Below are 19,593 nucleotides of genomic sequence, written 5' to 3'. Positions count from 1 at the left end.
CCTCGTCCTCGCCTCGCACAAATCTCCACCTCTTGAGCCCCCTACGGCCCTACCCTACCCTAGGGTAGCACATCGGTGAGCTCTAGCCATGGCGCCCTGCCCCAAGCTAGGTCAACCACCTCCACCACCGACATGACCTGAACACCACTTGATCGCCGCCTCGACCGCCTAGGCGGCCTACTTTCCCTCGATGTTAGAGATGGAGAAGAGAAGGCCTGATCGCTGGAGATAGAGAAAAAGAGAGGGAGAGGCAGGAGAGAGAGAGGTTGCCACCATCTTCCTTACAATAGTTGTCGGACCCTAACATGGGCCCATGGGGACGCACGTGCAAGCTGGCCACATGTTATAGTTTGAGTTTTTTTTTTATATAAAAAAAACTAGAGTTTGGGGAAAAAAATTAGGGGACTTTTTTTTTTTTTTTACGGGGACCTTCTCGTGCCGCTGCCAAACACACGTCTCCGCTTTGAAGGAGAAGGCCCATTAAAGGCCCAATTACAATATATATCTGCGCAGAAACCCTACTCTCCGCCTCTCTTTCCAGTGCCCGCCGCCGTGCGCTCGTTCGCCCCTCTCCCTTTGTTTGCGACGACTGGTTAGGCTACCGACGAGCCGCCGCCCTACGCCAGGTGACGAGTCCTTCGGCGATAACTTTGCCGGCGAAGAGCGCCCACCAGGTATCCCCACTCCTTCTCTTCCCTGTCTGCTGTGCGAAACCGAGTTCCCAATCCCTAACCTCAACCTATTTGGCTATTTGACCCTTGTCCCTTTACTAGATCAATCCCTGCTGAAAACGCACTCGATGGCCTCCGCGACGGGGGGTTCCTCCTCGGAGATGGCGGTGGACCACCCGACGGGGCCGGGCGCCGTGGAGAAGCCGCAATTCGATGCTCTGATGCCGAGTGAGATGAGCGGCGGGAGGCCCCAGTTCCGAAAAGTGACCGTGCCGCAGCACCGGTTCGCGCCGCTCAAGCGATGCTGGATGGAAATCTACACGCCCGTGTACGAGCACATGAAGATCGACATACGCATGAACCTCAAGGTAAGGGGATATAGCCCAGTCTGAAATTATTCACGTCAACGCTGCACGCTTTATTTTGTTTGAGCTTGGTTGCCGTTGCTTGGGTGTTCTCGCTTCTGAAGTGTGTAGCTGGTTTCAGACTCTGAAGTGATACATAGACATTTTATCTATTCGAAGTATATAGACATTTTATATATTCCTATATTCCATTCTCGTGGCTACATTTGATATCAAAAGCTACCATGGATGCATAAGATTGACAGCACAGATTTGATTCAGAATTATCCTATTGTTTTGTCTGTTGGATAAAGCTTTATGAATATTTTGTTGAAGCCAGCCAGCTAGGAATTCTACACATTCTGATCATAGTATCTTAGCTGCTAAGCAAGTGGGAGCGAGCGAGTCGCTCGTTTGGTCAGCATCGCGAGCCGCGAGCTCAGCCACCTGGGTTTGAACCCGGTGCCCAGCGTATTTCTGCTCAAAATGAGTGGGAACGGGGAAACTCCCCGGTTAAAAAAAAAGCTGCTAAGCAAGTAATGCACAATTGAATATATTGGTCCCTCATCTAGTTTAATATCATACTAGTGGCCTCAGTAAAATAACTACTTGATGCCATGAATGCTCTCTACTTTGCATATGTTGCCTGAGTCATTGCTACCACAAGATTATAGTTGCTTCTGCATTGATAATTGCTTAGGACTCAATTGGTTTGTCCTTGTCACTTTAGGCTGTTGGCTCTGAGCTTAGATGTATGGCTGCCTGCTATGTTTTCTACTTAAAATACGTTGTAAGCTTATTACTCAAATGTTGAATGCTCAATGTGTCGTCTGCATCATATCTGTCAGTGTCAGGCCCATTAAACCGTTTCCTCTGTTCCAGGCAAGGAGGGTGGAGCTAAAGACAAGACAAGATACACCAGATGTGAGCAACCTTCAGAAGTGTGCTGACTTTGTGCATGCTTTTATGCTTGGGTTTGACATTGCTGATGCCGTCGCCTTGCTGCGTCTTGATGACCTCTATGTGGATTCCTTTGAGATCAAGGACGTGAAGACCCTGCGAGGGGAGCATCTGTCGCGTGCTATTGGCCGCCTATCAGGGAAAGGAGGCAAGACCAAGTATGCCATTGAGAACTCTACCAGGACCCGCATCGTTATCGCTGATACAAAGATCCATATACTTGGATCCTTTGTTAACATCAAGGTTGCGCGGGATTCGCTTTGCAGTCTCATCTTGGGTTCTCCTGCTGGCAAAGTGTATTCGAAGCTAAGGGCTGTATCAGCTAGGTTGGCGGAAAGGTATTAAATTAAATGGGTTTTGCTCGCACCATGTAATGGTTGCAATTTTGATCACACAATATGTGGTTATAGTAGCTGATTTGTGTGCTCGGGGGAGTGGGACAGTTTATTGTATCCTTATGAAGAGCGTACTTTGATGCTGGGATATTTAAATTGGTATCTATGCCGTGTGTGCTCTTGTGCTTGTTGGTTTGCTGCTTATTGCATAATGTTTCTACATGTTCCATGGAGGAAACAGTGCATTTGCGCTGTAATGATGCATTTGGTACATTGTATGTCAAGTTGGCTGCTGCATTTTGCGTTTCTTTATCTCAACTTTTCAAATTGTTGCAAGTTCTTTGGCCTTTTGTGTTTCTTCCTCCGTTTAAAATTAAAGTTCCAGTGCTTTTTGTATCTAGATATACATTATTTATAAAACTATGTGTCAGAAAAGCCAACGATGGTCGGTAAACACTTCGGTTGGAAACGTGATCATCTTGATCTGTCAGTGCTCGCTCTGCTCGAACAGCCGCGCCGACTAGGAAAGTATGCTAGCCGTATTTTCAATGAACTTCCCGCGGCAGCAAAGAACAGCCATTGAGGGCGGTAGACGAAGCGAGGATACGTCTGCAGTTCTGTCCGTAGCGCTAGCGCAGTTCGTAGGATTCCAAAGGCTTTGCATAAGTTGTGAACTTGTGATGCAGAGGACTTGGGTATCTGTTCTGTTAGGCCTTGTTTAGTTCACAAAAAAATCAAAAACTTTTCAAGATTTTCTATTACATCGAATCTTGCGGCACATGCATGAAGCACTAAATATAGATGAGAATAAAAACTAATTGCACAGTTTATCTGTAAATCACGAGACGAATCTTTTAAACCTAGTTACTTTATGATTAGACAATGTTTATCAAATAAAAACGAAAGTATTATAGTGTCAAAATCAAAAAAAAATTCGAATCTAAATAAGCCCTTAGTCCTCAATTTTTTCGGATTGGACATTATCGGAACAAACGCTAAAACAGAAAGTGCAATGAGTCGGCAGCCGACGTACCATCGTGTTAATGAATGTTTGGTTGGAGGATGGTGTTGTTCCAGTGGGATGTCCTACTTGCACATGGTGTTTTTTTTTTAATGTCATTCACATGGTGTTCGGCTAGGAGACAATTTTTTTATGCCTCTTAATTGAGTATAGCTGTAGTATCTGAACATGTACAAATACACGCAAACCCACACCATACACATGCACACACTCACACCTCTACGCACATATTAAGACCTACAACTACACGTAGCTTGAAGATCATGTTCATATTGAGATCGACCGAGTCATCAGGGTTCCGTAGACGGCGGGCACGTCATTTTGACCATTGTGGCACCACATGAGGAGGCAACAAAATTTATTTTAGGGCATATGACCCGGTGAGATACCCGAGTTGTGATCACCAGGATCAAACTCGGGCGACAACACTCACACATGGAGTAGCTAGCCATTGAGCTACGCGCTCGTTCTTGGCTGAAGACGAGATTTGGCATATACGCTTCAGAGGTGGGTGCAACTCATCTTAAAATTTAACGGATAGGGTTGTCCTAGGTGAGACAAGCGCTACATGTGTGTGAGGGAGAAGAGGAGGCGTGCAGTATGCGTGGCGGCTACATGGGTCGAGGTGGAGCTTCTGGTGCAATCGAGGGTGGAGGCATGGAGGGCGTGGGTGGCAGAGGGCGGCACAGGTTTAAGGGCTCCATGGAGCGCTGAAGAAGTTCGCGAGGTTGTCGAGCGGGAATGGAACTCGTAGGACCAAGGCCATGGTTGCGAGAGGAGGCTGATAGAGTGGAGCCCGACATTTTGGATTAGAGCTCGACTCTGGTGTTGTTTGGGCGAGCTCTGCTTTGGCCTCGTCGCATGAGCTCTATCTTGTCATGAGCGTCCATGGACGGCAACTCAACAATGGCGTTCATGGTTCTGGACTTCTGGTAGATGAGTGCATCTAAAAGCCAAAACAATGAAAGGAAGAAAAAAAGAAAGAAAGACTAGCAAGTGAGTTTATCATATCGGCTAGTTAATTCTATTTTTCTTATCTCTAAACTAAATAGAAAACAAGACACTCATTCCTCGTTAACCAAAACATATAAATGAGCTATCACGTCGAGTCATCTTTAAAAACTTGACTCTTAGCAACTAAACACATAAAAAATGGTCATGTTCTGAGTTTTCAGAAACATCCTAGTTCTAGAACACTTACGTTTCCATGTTATAAAATAATATTCTAACTTTTCTATTTTGTTTCTTCATAGGGGCATGCTGCTAAGGACATCTTATTTCACTAAAACCACGTTCCATCCTTAGAAGTTAAAACTGCCTCTTGTACAGGCATGCTGCTAAAGACGTTCTATTCCGCCAAAACCACATTCCATACTTAGAAGTTAAAATTGCCACCGTTGCGCATCACGTACCCTCTCAATTCCCCTTAGGCCTTGTTTAGTTTATCCCAAAATCTAAAAACATTTCAAGATTCTTCATCACATCGAATCTTGCGGCACATGCACACAACATTCAATATATATAAAAAAAACTAATTGCATAATTTGTCTGTAATTTATAAGACGAATTTTTTGAGTCTAATTAGTCTATGATGGAATAATAATTATCAAATATAAATAAAAATACTACAGTATCAAAATCTGAAACGTTTTTTATATAAACCAGGCCTTAGATCTAGGCCGCCTAATTGTACATCGGACGGTTCCCCTCGATGTCCCGGATCATGATGAGCCAACAGCGCTCCAGCATCGTCCTGTGGCCCAGCTTCGGTTCTTCGGCACTTCCCTCGCTTCCTGCTTTCCTAGGCAAACGGTCGAACACCTCAACGGCAAGGCGCCTCCACCAATGCGCGCTCTACTCCGCCTCCGGTGCCGGCCATCTCTACCCCTGATCGCGAGGACCTCCTCCTCCTCGTCCTCCTCTTCGGAGCCCCACGAGATCCCCACCATCTACTCCTTCCTCCAGCCATCCATCTTCGCGCCGCGCCCCAGGCCCCAACCGCCTCCGCCGCCGCCGCCCGGGGCCCATGATCCCGCCCCCAGAAAGACGCTCCCCGTCGCTGACGCCGCGGCGCTCGAGTCCGACCTACTCGCCGCCGTCGCCGAGGGCCGCTCGGACGACGCGTGGCTCGCGTTCAAGTCCCTGGCCGCGGCATCCCGCTCGCCCTCGCCCCACGCCTCGGCGGCGCTCGTCTCCCACCTCGCCGCCGCTGCCGCCGCGCAGCACCGGCTCGGCCTCAAGCGCGCCTTCGCCGCGGCTGTCTTCCTGCTGGAGAAGAGCCCGCACGCGGCGCCCGTCCCGGAGCCAGCCCTTGGGGCGCTCTTCTCCGCGCTCGCCGTGGCGGGGTCCGCCGCCCCGGCGGTGGCGCTCGCGCGCGCGATGCTCCGCTGCGGGCGCCGCCTCCCGGCGTTCTCCGTCTGGGGACACCCGCTTATCGAGCTCACCCGCGCCGACCCGGGCGCCTTTGCGGCCTTCCTAAAGGTGTTCGACGAGGCCTGCAAGCTCGTGGTGGAGGAGAAGTCCCCTGCTGAGGCGGCGGTGATGCGCCCTGACCGCGCTGCCTGCAATGCTATCCTTTCTGGTTGCTGCCGCGGGCTAGGTTCGCTGGTAGATGCGGAGCGGGTGCTGGAGACTATGTCGGCGGTTGGGGTCTCGCCAGATGTAGAGAGCTTTGGGTGCCTCGCCTTCCTGTATGCTTGGAGAGGTGTTCGCAGTCGGGTTGATGAGCTCGATACATTGCTTGATGCTCTGGGCTTCAGCAAGAAGGGTTTTTTCAAGAATCTGGTTAGTGGGTACCTCAAATCTGGTGACTTCGAGTCGGTTTCACCAATCATTCTTCGTGCAGTGAAGGAGCGCAGAGTTGGGGATGACAATGGATTTGATGAGGAAACCTATAGTGAGGTTGCTCAGTGCTTTGTTGATCAATCAAGGATTAAGGAACTAGCTCAGTTGATCATCCAAGCACATGAGATTGAGCTCACTCAGCAATCTATGTCAGTTGAGGATTCTGTTGGGTTTGGGATTGTCAATGCTTGTGTTGAGCTTGGTCTATTGAACAAAGCTCATAGCATACTCGATGAAATGACAGCTCAAGGAGCCTCTATAGGGCTTGGTGTGTACTCTTCGATCTTGAAAGCCTATTGCAAGGAGCACAAAACTGCAGAGGCTGCACAGCTTGTGGCAGAGATTAGTGCAGCCGGGCTAAAGCTTGATGCTGGTAGTTATGATGCTCTTATTGATGCTTCCATGACAGCTCATGATTTCCAGTCTGCATTTGCTCTTTTCAAGGACATGAGGGAGGCAAGGCTACCAGAACTTAGGACAAGTTATCTTACTATAATGACAGGCTTGACAGAAAACAACAAGCCTGGCCTCATGGCTTCCTTCTTGGACTCAGTCGTTGATGATCCGAGAATAGAGATTGCTACACATGATTGGAATTCAATAATACATGCTTTCTGCAAGGTCGGGAGGTTAGAGGATGCTAGAAGAACATATCGAAGGATGGTATTCCTTAGATTTGAACCAAATAATCAGACATACCTTTCACTCATCAATGGTTATGTCTCAGCTGAGAAATACTTTAATGTGCTCATACTGTGGACAGAAGTGAGGAGGAAGGGGACTGAATTCAACCATGAATTGATTGATGCCTTTCTTTATGCTTTGGTGAAAGGAGGGTTCTTTGATATGGCGATGCAGGTGATTGAAAAGGCGCAAGAGTTCAAAATATTTATTGATAAATGGAGGTATAAGCAAGCATTCATGGAAACACACAAGAAACTGAAAGTGGCAAAGCTAAGAAAGCGAAACTTCAGGAAAATGGAAGCCCTGGTAGCTTTCAAAAATTGGGCTGGTATCAATACATAAAGTCACAACCTTGATTTATCTACCTGTTATGTGTCCGATTGAATTCATCATCTTCAGAAAGCTGTAGCAAGCACTACGGATCTTTAGAGATGGTTAAAGTAAAGCTGTGATAAATTTGTACCAAGGTTATATAAATTGGCTCACTTAAGCTCTTTATGTTATTTATAGGACTGGATGTTTACTTTTTGTACTCTGTAGCTATACTGACCTGTCTAGGCACTAGTTTTCAGTAAGACCTGGTTCGAACTCCAGACCATGTATAATACTGAAATGATCAATGACGAGTTTCTCTTGAAATACCTTGCTGAAGTGCATTTCTTTTGGTTTGGTGGTAAACAAAATGATCTGTCTTGGGATATATATTTTTTCACCTGTCCCTAAACGTTGTGCAACCCTTTCACTCCCCACTAACATTCAAAAATTAGTTTGACTTCCTAAACCAGCTTCAGTTATCACGCGTCATGCATGTATTATGGCTGTGATAAATTCTTCGTCCAGCTCCATGTGTGACTAGCATAAGGATTTCAACATTGCTCTGTTGCTATCGACCTCTTGCATATAAACCAATAAGGCAATAACTCAGATTGATCAATTGCCATTCTGGTGTTGTAGCAGATGAGCACTAAACTTATCATGAAAAAACAAATTAACAAGCAAATTGAGGTTTTAACATGGCATACATTATCAGATGCCCGGTTCACATAACACAACTTTGGTTCCACTAACATTGATACAGGCTCTTGATACAAGAGCAGTTCCACATAGTAGGCGGAACGAGGACTCAGTTTACTATATAGGGTAAATATTGCCGGGAGAAATGCAGGCGATCAAAGCTGATGGATTCCGCTTCAGTATTCTTGATTTAAATAGCAGCCTCCACAAGCATTGGACCTCCCTTTCTCCCTATGGAAAACAACAAAGGGGTTAGTATCCTCTATATAGAAAATGGTGGCTCCACCATTAGTCAATTTTGACAGTGGTAATAATCATCAACGAAGAGGAGTACCTTGCTATTATCTAGTTGACAGGCTGGATGCTCTTATAGAAAACAGGGTGGCTGTTCAACAGAGCGTCTTTGATGTTGGCAATGTTGTCTGTCATGATATTGATCACCGACGTCACTGAGCGAGAGCAAAGGCCAGTCCCACGGGCCAGCTTCATCAGAATCTGGAACCCTGCAGTCATCACAGTTGCCCCAGGCTGTGCAATTCCGGCGCCATCGTGCCCCGCCGGGTCGGTGAGGGGAACCAGGGAGAAGCCGGCGGGGAAGAGGCTAATGTTGCTCATTGCCTGGTTGTCACCAATTATCTCCAGCAGCTGTTTGTCAAGAGAGGAGTAGACCATGAACGCTCCAGACGCATCGTAGAAGGTGTTCTGCAGGATCATCACGGTGTCCCTGTTTGCGCCATGGCCATGCTGATGGATTTGCAAATACTCAAGTCAGATGTGAAAATTGCAGGTGTAATCACAATTCAGAGATGAACGAAAACTGCGTCGAGTGTGCCATCAGTGCTCGGTAAGTAATGTTCTGGTACCTTGACATGCAGAATGGAGACAGCGTCGCCACTTCCGACGCCATCGGCCACACGAACCTCCTCCTTCACGGTGCCTCCGTTCACCAGGACGTCCCACTGCCAGCCACCAAACCACCCGTTGGTAACGTGAATAGAGAGACAGGGGATTGTGCTTTGCCATGCCATGTGACCTGAGGACGACGGAGAGAGACCGGGGTACCTTGGCACGCAGCATATTGTTCTTGAGCAGTTCGAACGCTTTCCCCATGTGCAGCGGCACCAGGAAGGACGCGCTCGCGCACACGACAGCGGTGGGGCTGCCGCTGCTGGTGCTCTCGTTTTGCGTCTTGTACATGATCTTGATGTCTTGTTCCGTGCCCAGCCCACACTGGAAGTTCCAGGCGTCCTCAGGGTAGGCGGTGACGCTGCTGGTGAAGCTGGCCAGCAGATTGTCTGCTAGCTTCATGATGGTCTTCCTCCCCCTTGAAGTGACTGAAACAGGCCAGGAGGAAAAAGCTTATAGATATCTATCTCTGATTCATTCAAGTAGGTAGTGAGAGTCTCAGATAGTAATCAGACAGACATATATATCTTTGTGCCCATTAGGCCATTACCGTTGAGGGTGCAGTTGGTGACCTGGAACACATCTCTGATTCGCGCGCACTGTCGCGCCATGCTGGTCAGCCAGCGCCTGGCTCCGAAGAGGAGGCCGCTCAGGCATGGAGCGAAGAGGTCATGAGTGATAGTGCCATCTACTACAACGTGATCGATGGCGGTGACCTGTGAATTAGTTTTGGAAACAAGATCAAACATGCAATGCTCAATGTAGATACTTAATTACAGGGTGAAGTTTAGTTGAAGCTTTTCCCTATCTGGGATGTGATGTGATACATACCTTGCAGGTGTTGTACCTTATGGGCTGGATCACTAGTCCTGATGGCATCTTGCGGCACCTGGCACCGTCGTCCAAAGACACGTCGACGACAGCAACGGCTCCCTGTTCCAGCTTCTTGACGCAGCGCACGAACGTGCATTTCCGAGCCGCCACCAGGGGCGAGGGGAACACCAGCTCAACAGTCATCTGTCGTTCGTTTTCAGTGCAAAAGAGAAAGGACCATCTGTGAGTAACAGTTAGCAAGAGAACACACATCTTTCACCTGCGAAGAAACAATTCATACCATCTGCATAGCCCCATCATAGCATTCCTCGCGACCGGTAGGACAACTGTACACCTTGGTGGTCGCCGCAGCGGAGACGAGTCCAGGGAACATTGTGCCATAGCTCTCCTGCAGTCATTTCAAGCCGAGTTCAGATTTCGTATCGGCAATGGTATATATATATATATATATATATATATATATATATATGGCATTAGCTTCTAACGATGGATCGATGTCAAATACATGCTACTCACAGCATCCATGAGAAATTCCACAAGACTTTTAGGGTCCAGCATGACCACAGCGCTGGCACGGGTAGCCTCTGTATTCATTGTGATGGTATCTGCACTCATCTGCCCAGGAAATGTTTCGGTGTAGGCAGCCATGTTCAGGGTTTCGAAGGAACCACCGGGGACATTCAGCCAGAGAGCGCTGCTGGGGTTAGCCAAGATGAGAAGCTCCTGTGCTGCGTTCTGGGCTAGGTTGGCAAGCATCTGTTCGTCATGTTGCACTACGAAGATATTTTCTAACAAGGGATCAAGATGGAAATTGCCGACAGCTGAATCCATAGCCATAGGTGGTATTCCATCATCCATGCTTTTTAGTAGCTGCAGACAAAGAAAAGATGCAGTATCATATCAGTGGAATTGGAGATACAGATACAGATTTTATAATGCTTTGCGAGCGACTTGTGTAATCTTTCCGCTCCGAGAAGAAGTATAATCTGTATCTGATACAAAGTTGCAAACTGACAGTCCCAATGTCCCATGCATGTTGGTTAGGAAGATTCACTCAAAAAAAATGTTGGTTAGGAAGATTGAAAATATTTTGCTTGGGATAATATTTATATAGATGCTATACCTGTAACTCTTGTTGCAGCATCTGGTTAAGCTCCTTCAGACGTTCAACTTCTTTCTCGAGTAGGAGGCGTCCTGGATCAATAATGCATTTGGCACAGGGAGCAGGAGCAATAATATTGTTCTGCAACTGCTTAAGCCTATTGTTTTCCTCCTTCAGCGTTTCATTCTCAACTTTCAACTTGTAGTTCTCTTCTCTTCCATTCAGGTGCTATTTGTGCCATAGAACATTTAGAACGATTAGAAATTCCAAATGGCCAAATAGCTCAAGTATGAATATAAAAATTGTCAGCGAAAGTCGTGATGTCCTACTATGTCAAGAACTAGTCCTGATTTCGATATTAGAAGTCGCCCGTTTTATTATTGACAAAAAAAATCTAGAAAAAAAGGCCAATAATAGTAAAGCTAGTGGAATCAAGCAGGAAAATCGCATTGATATAAAACCAGACCTTTACTTGGGTCCTCTTATTCTGGAACCAAAACTTCACTTGATGTAGCAAAAGACCCGTCGACTCACTCAGCTGCCTCCTTTGATTGTCATCAGGGTGTGCGCATATGCTGAAGAAACTGCATGCGCGTTCAACAACAACAAAACATAAGACAAATGATAACATCTCCAAGAAAAGGCAACTGATATAAAGGAAAATATTTGTTTAATTCTCAGCAACAAGTAACAACTCAAGAAATGCGACTAGTAGGTTGACTCTTGCACCTTTTTTTTAAAAAAAAATATTTTGCTTTATTAGCTTCAAGTCAACAACGTGTCCACTAGGAACCATACCCTTCAAGTGTTTCCAACTGCTGGCTGGTGACCCTGTGCAGCGACCTCTTGTTTGGCTGTGGACCATCCTGGCGATCACCGCGTTTCTTCTTGTTTTTGCCTGCGGTGCTCGAACCAATCTCAGTGATTCTAGCGGCACCATCACCGGGGCTTTCTTCGTTACCATTGTTAGCTTGTACTTCCACAGACTGATTGCTTGGGGCATTCTCAGGTGTGTCGTTCTGTTAAAGTGACGACACTTTCAGTGTTAAATTTGCCCATTCTAAAAGTCAATAGTAGAAAAGGTTATTTTGAAACTTAGTGCAAAAGAGCATCAAACAAAACATACAAAGGCTCTGCAATGAAAATATAGCACATCACTGTTTAGATTCTTGATCTTTCAAGACCTACTATTGTGTTATATCGTTCCAAAGATCTATACCAAGACACTTAATTTAGACTTGTATAGAATATAATGCCAAGTGATTAGGCCGTCTCCATGGATTTGGATGCTTGTATCACAAAACTTTTTTTTTTACAAAACACACTGATAGTCCATAATAAACAATTTTGGCAAACCATGCTAGTAGTTAAGGGTCTAATAAGGACCCCCAACAAAAATGCAAATAAAAATCTGGTACTGTAGTTTACGAGCTAGCTCTGATGCCAACAAATAAATGATACTAGCGGCTAACTATTTACCTCTAAAAAACATGTCCATATATAGATCTAACCTCTCCAAAAAATAACCTAAGAATTAAATCCAATATAGAAAACAAAAGCCTATTTAGACTTTTGGAAATAATTTCTTGTGGAAAGGTTACTAAAACAATCATTTTAGGAAAACAATAAAAGACTAAAAATTTAGAACTCTACCATATATCAAAAGCGAAGTTCTTTTACGATAGTTTGTCAAAAGCAAAGATTGATTAAAGACCATGGGAGAAGAATAACTTGTTGAAAACTTAGTTGAAATGAGAAATCTAACTAATTAAGAGAATTAATTAATTTTATCCTTTTTCAAGAAACAAAACAACAATCCAATAATAAACTTTGACAAAACAAGATGAAGTGAGTTAAACTCAAAGAGAACAAAACCGTCGAACCAAGGAAAATCCAAGAAATATACCACAAAGGCTTGTATGAGAAGGTGGTATTGAAGAAACTTTTTGTAGCAAAAAACATTTCTTAACAAGAAGCAAGAAAATCCAACAAAACATGAGAAAATACCATTTGTGATTCAAGCCCACCGCCAACACCATCGACCGGCCCCATCAAAGATGAGTAGTCAATAACATAAAGCGGCCCCATCAAAGATGGGTCATCGATACCACCAGTAAGCCCCATCAAAGATGGGTCACCTCCTGATGGTTCACCTCTTTCCATCTTTCAAGTTAAATACAGTACCTACAAGCTGGGTTTGGGTCTAGTTAGTCTTCCTTACATTCCCCTTGCTTTTCCCTTGCCCTCCCCTCTATTTATAGGCACCACTAACCTATGACTGCATTTTGGTCTCGCGCTGACATGGTGTGATACGTATATGGGATTTGGTTGATTTTATAAATAATAAAAAATTAACATTCGTCAGAGGAGAGAGAAAAAGGAAGCAGCCGAAAGATATCTCTACTTCTTTTTTTATTATAATTATTTTTTTAAACTATAAGCCATCATGCATAAAACATAATCAAGGAACAATAAAATATTCAAAGGGAAACTTTTTCACCTTAATTCACCCGTGTATATTAAAAAATGCAAGGAAGTTTAGGAAAATGTGAGCAAAATTGGGAAAAATTAATTAGGTGGTCACATATGTGCTGTATTTATCTCATATAATCATATACTAGTTGTCTCATATGCTATTAAAGCAGTACAATAAATACACAACAAGGTGAAAACTTAACAATGTGAAAGTGGAGGGGTGAAATGAAGAACAAAATAAACAAAAAAATCTTGTAAATCATACTTGATATCACAAGATGGCAATAGAAATACAAAATCTCACTTTGTGATAGAAATATACAATGCTATATTTGTTGCCTCAAATGCTTCACCTATCTTAACAATTACAATAACATGAAGTGTTTTAGGTGAGTCTAGATTTTCCAGAATGCAACCAAAACAAACTTAATTAAATTTCAATGGATTATGGAAATTATGGCACAAATGTAGACAATTATATAGAATCCGGGATGTATTGGATGTGAAAAATGCAAAAGTTGTATGGATGGTCTCCACATATACTATTTTCATAATTTTGATGGTTATAAGAGTCTTTGAAATGAATAAAATAAAATTCACAACAAAAAGACATGTATATAATTTCATCAACTAAGGTAAATTTTCTTAAACGTACACGTTCCTAATAATTACCAGGGTGGAATGAAAAAGATCGGGTCCATAATCTAACCTATACATTAGCCCAATCGACAATCAAATATGATTTTTTTTGTAACGAAAGAAACTAAACCTTTTGCATTGACTAAAAAGGATAATGATTTTGATAAAGAGAGGATGTGAAGAGGGGTGTGTCACCAAACCCAAATAGGGGCAAACTCACGGCCCTGGCCTTACATCCCCGGCCTCGATAAGACATTACACATCAACAAACATGACACATAGTCGGATACGATGTTGGGCCGTTAAAGATACTATCAAGATAATCAAGTTAAGTCGCAAGAGCGATCTTTTTCTTTTTTTTTTATTAAATGTCTTACATTGTCGTATTTGGGCCGCCCGTTATAAGGATCAGACTGTTATAGTAGTTGGACTATGCTCTTACAATAAAATGTTGTGGCCTTTTCGAAATCTGTCGGATAGTGGGCTCATCGTTACGAGGACACAAAAGGCGATTTGTACATCTAATGGTCCATCTAAGCTAGGGTTCTTTTCTTTTTTACTTAAAAATGTGCAAAAGCTTTGCCCTATGCCAAATTCATTGACCTTAGTTTGCATAAATGTTTTCCATGCGTAAGGTCAAAGCTTTTTCCTTGCAAATAAATAGCGCGGCTTATTAGGGAAATAAGCATAAAGGGAACATTGTCAATAATCACATTTCCATCAGCTCTGAATTAATCAACAATACATACATTACATCAACATTTGATACATTATACATTAAATATACATTAAAAACAAACTCACTCATCAACTCAATCGGATATACATGTATAATTTGAGCAAGCTAGTAAAAGCAGCCGTGTGATCATCTCCCTCCACTTCGCGCGCATGCGAACATTTAAATTTAAAAGAAACAAAACACACGTCTCAAACAAGCGCGCAGAACAAGGCTCCAATGGCGAACGCGGCCGCGCCGGCAACTCCTGCCATCTTGGGCGCCGCGGCATTTGGTGGGTACGCCGCCGTCGGCGAGATGTCGATGCCAATGGGTGGCGGCGGAGAGAAGGACGAGAATGGGCCATTGGGGGATGGCGCCAGCCCCGTGCCAGGCTCGGTGCCGTTGCCGATGGCGGCGCGCTCCGCCATGACGACGACGATCAGCTTCTCGCCGCGGTTGCAGTTGTCCTTGTTGCCGCTGATGAAATAGAAGGGGCCGGAGCGGGTGAAGGTGAACACGGTGCTGCCGTCGGCGAAGGTGTCGATCGGCGCGTTCGTGTCGCAGGCGTCGTAGGACCTCTTGTCGACGAGGAGCACCGAGTCGTTGCCGGGCGGGTACGTGAAAGCTGCATGGGCGCGCGCGGCGCAGTCAAAATTTGAAATGCAGTAATCAGTGAGAGTTGTACTGAACGGTGAACTTTTATGATTAGTGAGTTACTGTCATCATTAGCAATGCGATTAAGGGAGATTGAGTGTTTAGGCATGGCGATTGCGTCACGCCGTTGTGGAGACAGAAACGGCAAGACCACTGTAAAAATCCCGAGGATACGCTGCATTGAATGTTGCAGCCTAGGCAAGCGAATGTCATCCTACTTGGGTCAGCGCTGCATACAACTCCCGTACGCTTCCCTTCGCAGAATCACCATGATTTTCCAGCGGTGCAGACATATAGATATAGATATAAATATAAATACTGATATAGATATGGATATATATATAGATATAAAGATAGATTGCACTCCTCGAGATTTAAAATTAGAAGATAGAATTTGTCAAAAAAAAAAAGTTTGACGATAGAGCGTTACAGGAATCTCGACAAACAGCGTCTGCAGGCCTTCCAATTCTATTCAACGAGGATGCGTGCGTCCTAGAAGTCAAACTTGAGAACCGTTAGACGCCGGCATGCAAGCCACAGGACGGACGCCTGCCCCGCATCCCCGTCCCGTGCCGCCCTCTCCAGATGGACTTCACTGGAACCGGTGCAGACACAGGTGCCATGGCATCCCCATACTATCTCGAGCAATGAATTCATACCAGCGTATCCGACTCAGAACGAAAATATAATGCAGTTTTTTTTTTTAATATTGATCGGTGCGTATCCTAGCCTCTGCGCCGTGCGACGCTGGATACAGCAGCACATCGATCCCGGAACCGGAAACTGATGAATGCCACGGCAAAAACAGCATGCATGCATGCATGCGTGAGGAGAGATCGATCGGGTTAGCTGCTCACTCACCGATGGCGTCACCCACGCGGAAGCGGTTGCGTTGCGCCCACGCGTTGTACGCGCTTGCGTTGCCGCTAGCGGCCGCCGCGGCAGGCACGCGCCACTCGCCCGTGCCGCCCGCCTTGAACACGAACGCGGACGCGGTGGACGACACCGACGCCGCCACAAGGCACGCCAGGAACACGCTCACGCACCTCATCATCCGCCCGTGCGCCGTCCGGCCAGCCAAAAACCTGAGTGCGCGCGGGCGCGGCCAAAAACTAGCTAGCTAGCTAGCGTGCGAGAGTGCGATCGAGCGTACGTTGCGATTGAGCGTTGCTGGCTTGCGTCGTCGATCGATCAGGTGTTCAGGGCCGGCATGGTTATAAGCGCGTAGAAAAGCTTAGCGCGCGAGATCGTATTCGTAGCACGGGTTCTTTACGTAAAAGTCAGGGAACGTGAACGCTGGGACGAGGCATATTTCTGCCGCGCTTTATGCTCTGTGTGTACGTGCCGTCCTGCATGGCGTGGCGTTAGGTCCTGTCGTGTGTTCTTGCTGCCACGAGAGTTTTTGGAAGCTATGCTTTACTTCGTATACGATGGTGACGAATATCCATGCCTTTGGTGCTAGTGCTACTGATCAGTTCATGTGAACAGCTATATCAACTATCAAGGTAGGTCTGCGAGAGAGAAAATAAAGGGATGGATGAGTAGTGTAATGGGCCCAATCTGCTTGGACTGTGTAGCACTGTAGTGTGTACATTTATTATGTGATTTAGTTCGGACCATAAGAATTTCGACCCTGTTCGCTTGACCTTATTTGCCAAATCTTCCAGTTATTTAGTAGTGTTTTTCTTTCACAACAAATCAGCAACTATTACTTTCAGCTATGGTTTTTCAAAATCACGTCTATCTAAGAAAGCGGTAAACAAGGGCAGGAAACTTTGTAGTACATGGCATCGCCTTTGGTGGTGAACGTTACCAGTTCAGTTGAGAGAGTTTACCGTGGCATCTTTGTTTTCAGAACTAAATTTTCCTTATATTTTTTCTTACATAAAATTTAATTAATTTTGTCACGCTTTTATGGAAAGAAGAAGATCGGACAGCTAACCTTAGACAAACTTACAAACAACAGGCAAAAATTAAAACTTAATCAATTGGGAGGAGTGGTGGATATAGGACTTTTTCCATAGCTAGAGTACGCCCAACAAATTTTTCATATATCATTCAATAAAATTGATTTAGCAATTCAACAAAGCACTATAGAAATTTCTCTATGGTTGTATATAGTTATTAAATAACACAATAAATCTTAAGTTTCAATATAAATAGTTCAAACAACGTACTAATATTTTAGAATATGCACGAAAGAGGTAGTTATTCTTTTATGCGATTCATCATCTAAGACTGCAACAAATCTCTATTCACCAATAGTCCTCTATTTTATTTCTAGTCTCTATGGCACTACATAAATATTTTCCTTCCCTATCTTTGGGCTAGTTAATGAGCAATTACATACCTAGAGCATTCTTGAGCACAAACATATCCATTTCATCACTCTCCATGGCAAGAAGTTTCAACCAATGTCTCGACCTTATTCATAATTCACAAATCCTACAACCACATAATGCATAAGTAATCAACCAATACATCCCATGCCAGAGAGCATCCATGCCACATGTTAACCATAGGTGTCAAATGGAAGTTTAGAAACCATACACAATCGACATTCACATCGGTACATGTACACTAACATCCACATTTACATTTGCCAAAGAAAGAGGGAGAAAAGGGCATAGCATACTTAATGTCGAGGGGACATTGTTGGCGCAGGGGTAGCACAAGGGAGATGTGTAACACTCTGGTGTTAAGCAATCTAAAACGTGACATGTCATCATTATGCATTAACTTAAAAATAAGTTTATTTTGGTTGATTGTGCTTAGGGAATTAAAGTGTGTCTATATTGTGTTTGGATGCTTATGTTGGTGTTTAAAATCCTTGGGTGAAAGTTTTCCGAGAGCTAAAGGGGGGAAAAACCCTAATTTTAAAACCCAGGATTTGCCCCTTTTGTGTAATTCAAAAACCAAGCAAAATTTGGAGTTGAGTTCAAAAGAAAAGTTGTAGATCTTGTCAAGATGTACAACTTTGGTGTTTTGAGTTTTTGAAGTTTCAGTACAAAATTCAAAGTAATTTTGAAAATACAGATTTCCGGAAAATGTCCCCTTTTCTAATTTGAATCTCCAATTCAAAATCTGTTTGGAATTTTGAAAAATGGTCAACATGAAAGTTGTAGGGCTCAAAAAGTTGAACAACTTTCATGTTGGGAGTTTTTCAAGTTGTTATGCAAAATCAAAAGTAATTTTAGAAACCCTGTTTTGTCCCCAATTCAAAAATTTGAATTTCTTTGAATTGAGTTGAACTTAAAAACTGTTTTGGCAAAATCACTAGTTTCCACTCAGAGTCAGCTTGGGACACCTAAATATATTTTGTAGTTCATAAAATTTTGCACAACTTTTATTTTGGCAGAATTTTGACTTCTATTCAAATTTTGGTCAATTTTCACATAAAACAAAAGGGAGGAGATAAGGGAGAGCTACAGTGATCCAATGGGGATCACGAGCTCGTCCACCGCGGCTGCAGGGCGGGCAGGCACCGTTCTCGCGCGCGCTGCCACGCACCGGACCACGCAGCTGCTTGGCTGCGCGTGTCCGCCGTGAAGTGGACACGGCCCCGACGTGCTCATCCATTCTCCTCGGTGTTTCCCCTGAGCGGCCGCCTTGTTTTCTTCTTCTCACCCAACTCCGACGACCCCTCTGCGCCATCAAAATCCACCTCGGTTGCTCCCTTCCCAATCCACCCGAGCACTCCGATAGCTTCGCCAAGTTCTCAGCAGTCGATTGCGCCCCCGAGCGCAAGAGCTGACCCACCAGAGCCCTCCATCCGATCCGTTCTTCTCCAACCCCGGCCGAAACGCCGCCGTGGACGCTCCACCGTGGCCAGCTTCGCTCCGCGCCTTTCCTCTGCCGCTTCTTGCTCGGTTGAAGTCGCGGTGAGCTCCGAAAGCTTTTGCGTTGCTCAATTCACGCTCTACTCGCCTGGGGCGGCCGGCGTTTGCTCGGCCGAGGCGGCTATCCGCCGTGCCCGTGGTCGTGGGGGCTAGGCTAGAGGAGAGCGGGTGTAAAGGGGGTCTACGGGTGCGCGAGGAACCGGGGAAGCTAGCGCGCCTCGCTGCGGAAGCCGGAAGCTCACCGGCGTTGAGCTGGAGCTCGCCGGAATGGAGGCGGGAGGAAGGGGAAGCTTCTGACGGGTGGGACCCGCCCGTGAGTGGCCGTAGGAGAGAAGCAGCGCCCGTGCGCGACGCGGGAAGGCTTCCGGGCCGACTTGGGCCGTGCCCAAGCGGGCCGCCCGCGTACAGTGCTGTTTTTTTCTTTTTCTTTTTTTTTTAAAAATGCTTGATGTTTGAATTTATGTTGTAAATTGTGTAGTGATTCAAAAATGATGAAAATTTTTGTGTAGGTTACATAAATTTATTAAGACACAGGAAAAATATTAGATTTTGT

At 45.1% G+C, this 19,593-nt stretch overlaps 4 protein-coding genes across 4 annotated transcripts; 2 read left to right on the top strand and 2 right to left on the bottom strand.

Annotated features, from left to right (window-relative positions):
- Positions 513–2,519, top strand: LOC8082379 (RNA-binding protein pno1). The gene is made up of 3 exons (XM_002458576.2): positions 513–674; positions 774–1,039; positions 1,898–2,519. The coding sequence occupies exons 2-3, from the start codon at positions 800–802 to the stop codon at positions 2,318–2,320; spliced, it is 663 nt and encodes a 220-aa protein (XP_002458621.1). The 5' UTR covers positions 513–674; positions 774–799; the 3' UTR covers positions 2,321–2,519.
- Positions 4,959–7,500, top strand: LOC8054732 (pentatricopeptide repeat-containing protein At1g69290). The gene has a single exon (XM_002458575.2). It carries the CDS (start codon positions 5,177–5,179, stop codon positions 7,199–7,201), a length of 2,025 nt encoding a protein of 674 aa, XP_002458620.1. The 5' UTR covers positions 4,959–5,176; the 3' UTR covers positions 7,202–7,500.
- LOC8054731 (homeobox-leucine zipper protein TF1) lies at positions 7,848–12,879 on the bottom strand. The gene is made up of 12 exons (XM_002456422.2): positions 12,723–12,879; positions 11,514–11,734; positions 11,182–11,299; positions 10,737–10,943; positions 10,130–10,483; positions 9,894–10,001; positions 9,611–9,796; positions 9,330–9,495; positions 8,936–9,207; positions 8,737–8,832; positions 8,208–8,617; positions 7,848–8,104 (listed from the first exon to the last, which is right to left on the bottom strand). The coding sequence occupies exons 1-11, from the start codon at positions 12,876–12,878 to the stop codon at positions 8,219–8,221; spliced, it is 2,283 nt and encodes a 760-aa protein (XP_002456467.1). The 5' UTR covers position 12,879; the 3' UTR covers positions 7,848–8,104; positions 8,208–8,218.
- On the bottom strand, positions 14,529–16,409 carry LOC8082378 (early nodulin-like protein 1). Its single transcript, XM_002456421.2, has 2 exons — positions 16,063–16,409; positions 14,529–15,172 (listed from the first exon to the last, which is right to left on the bottom strand). Exons 1-2 carry the CDS (start codon positions 16,253–16,255, stop codon positions 14,757–14,759), a joined length of 609 nt encoding a protein of 202 aa, XP_002456466.1. The 5' UTR covers positions 16,256–16,409; the 3' UTR covers positions 14,529–14,756.

Source organism: Sorghum bicolor, chromosome 3, assembly GCF_000003195.3.
Source record: "Sorghum bicolor cultivar BTx623 chromosome 3, Sorghum_bicolor_NCBIv3, whole genome shotgun sequence".
Taxonomy (NCBI): domain Eukaryota; kingdom Viridiplantae; phylum Streptophyta; class Magnoliopsida; order Poales; family Poaceae; genus Sorghum; species Sorghum bicolor.
The sequence above is the reverse complement of the archived record's forward strand: the minus strand, read 5'-3'. Positions and strand labels throughout refer to the sequence as shown.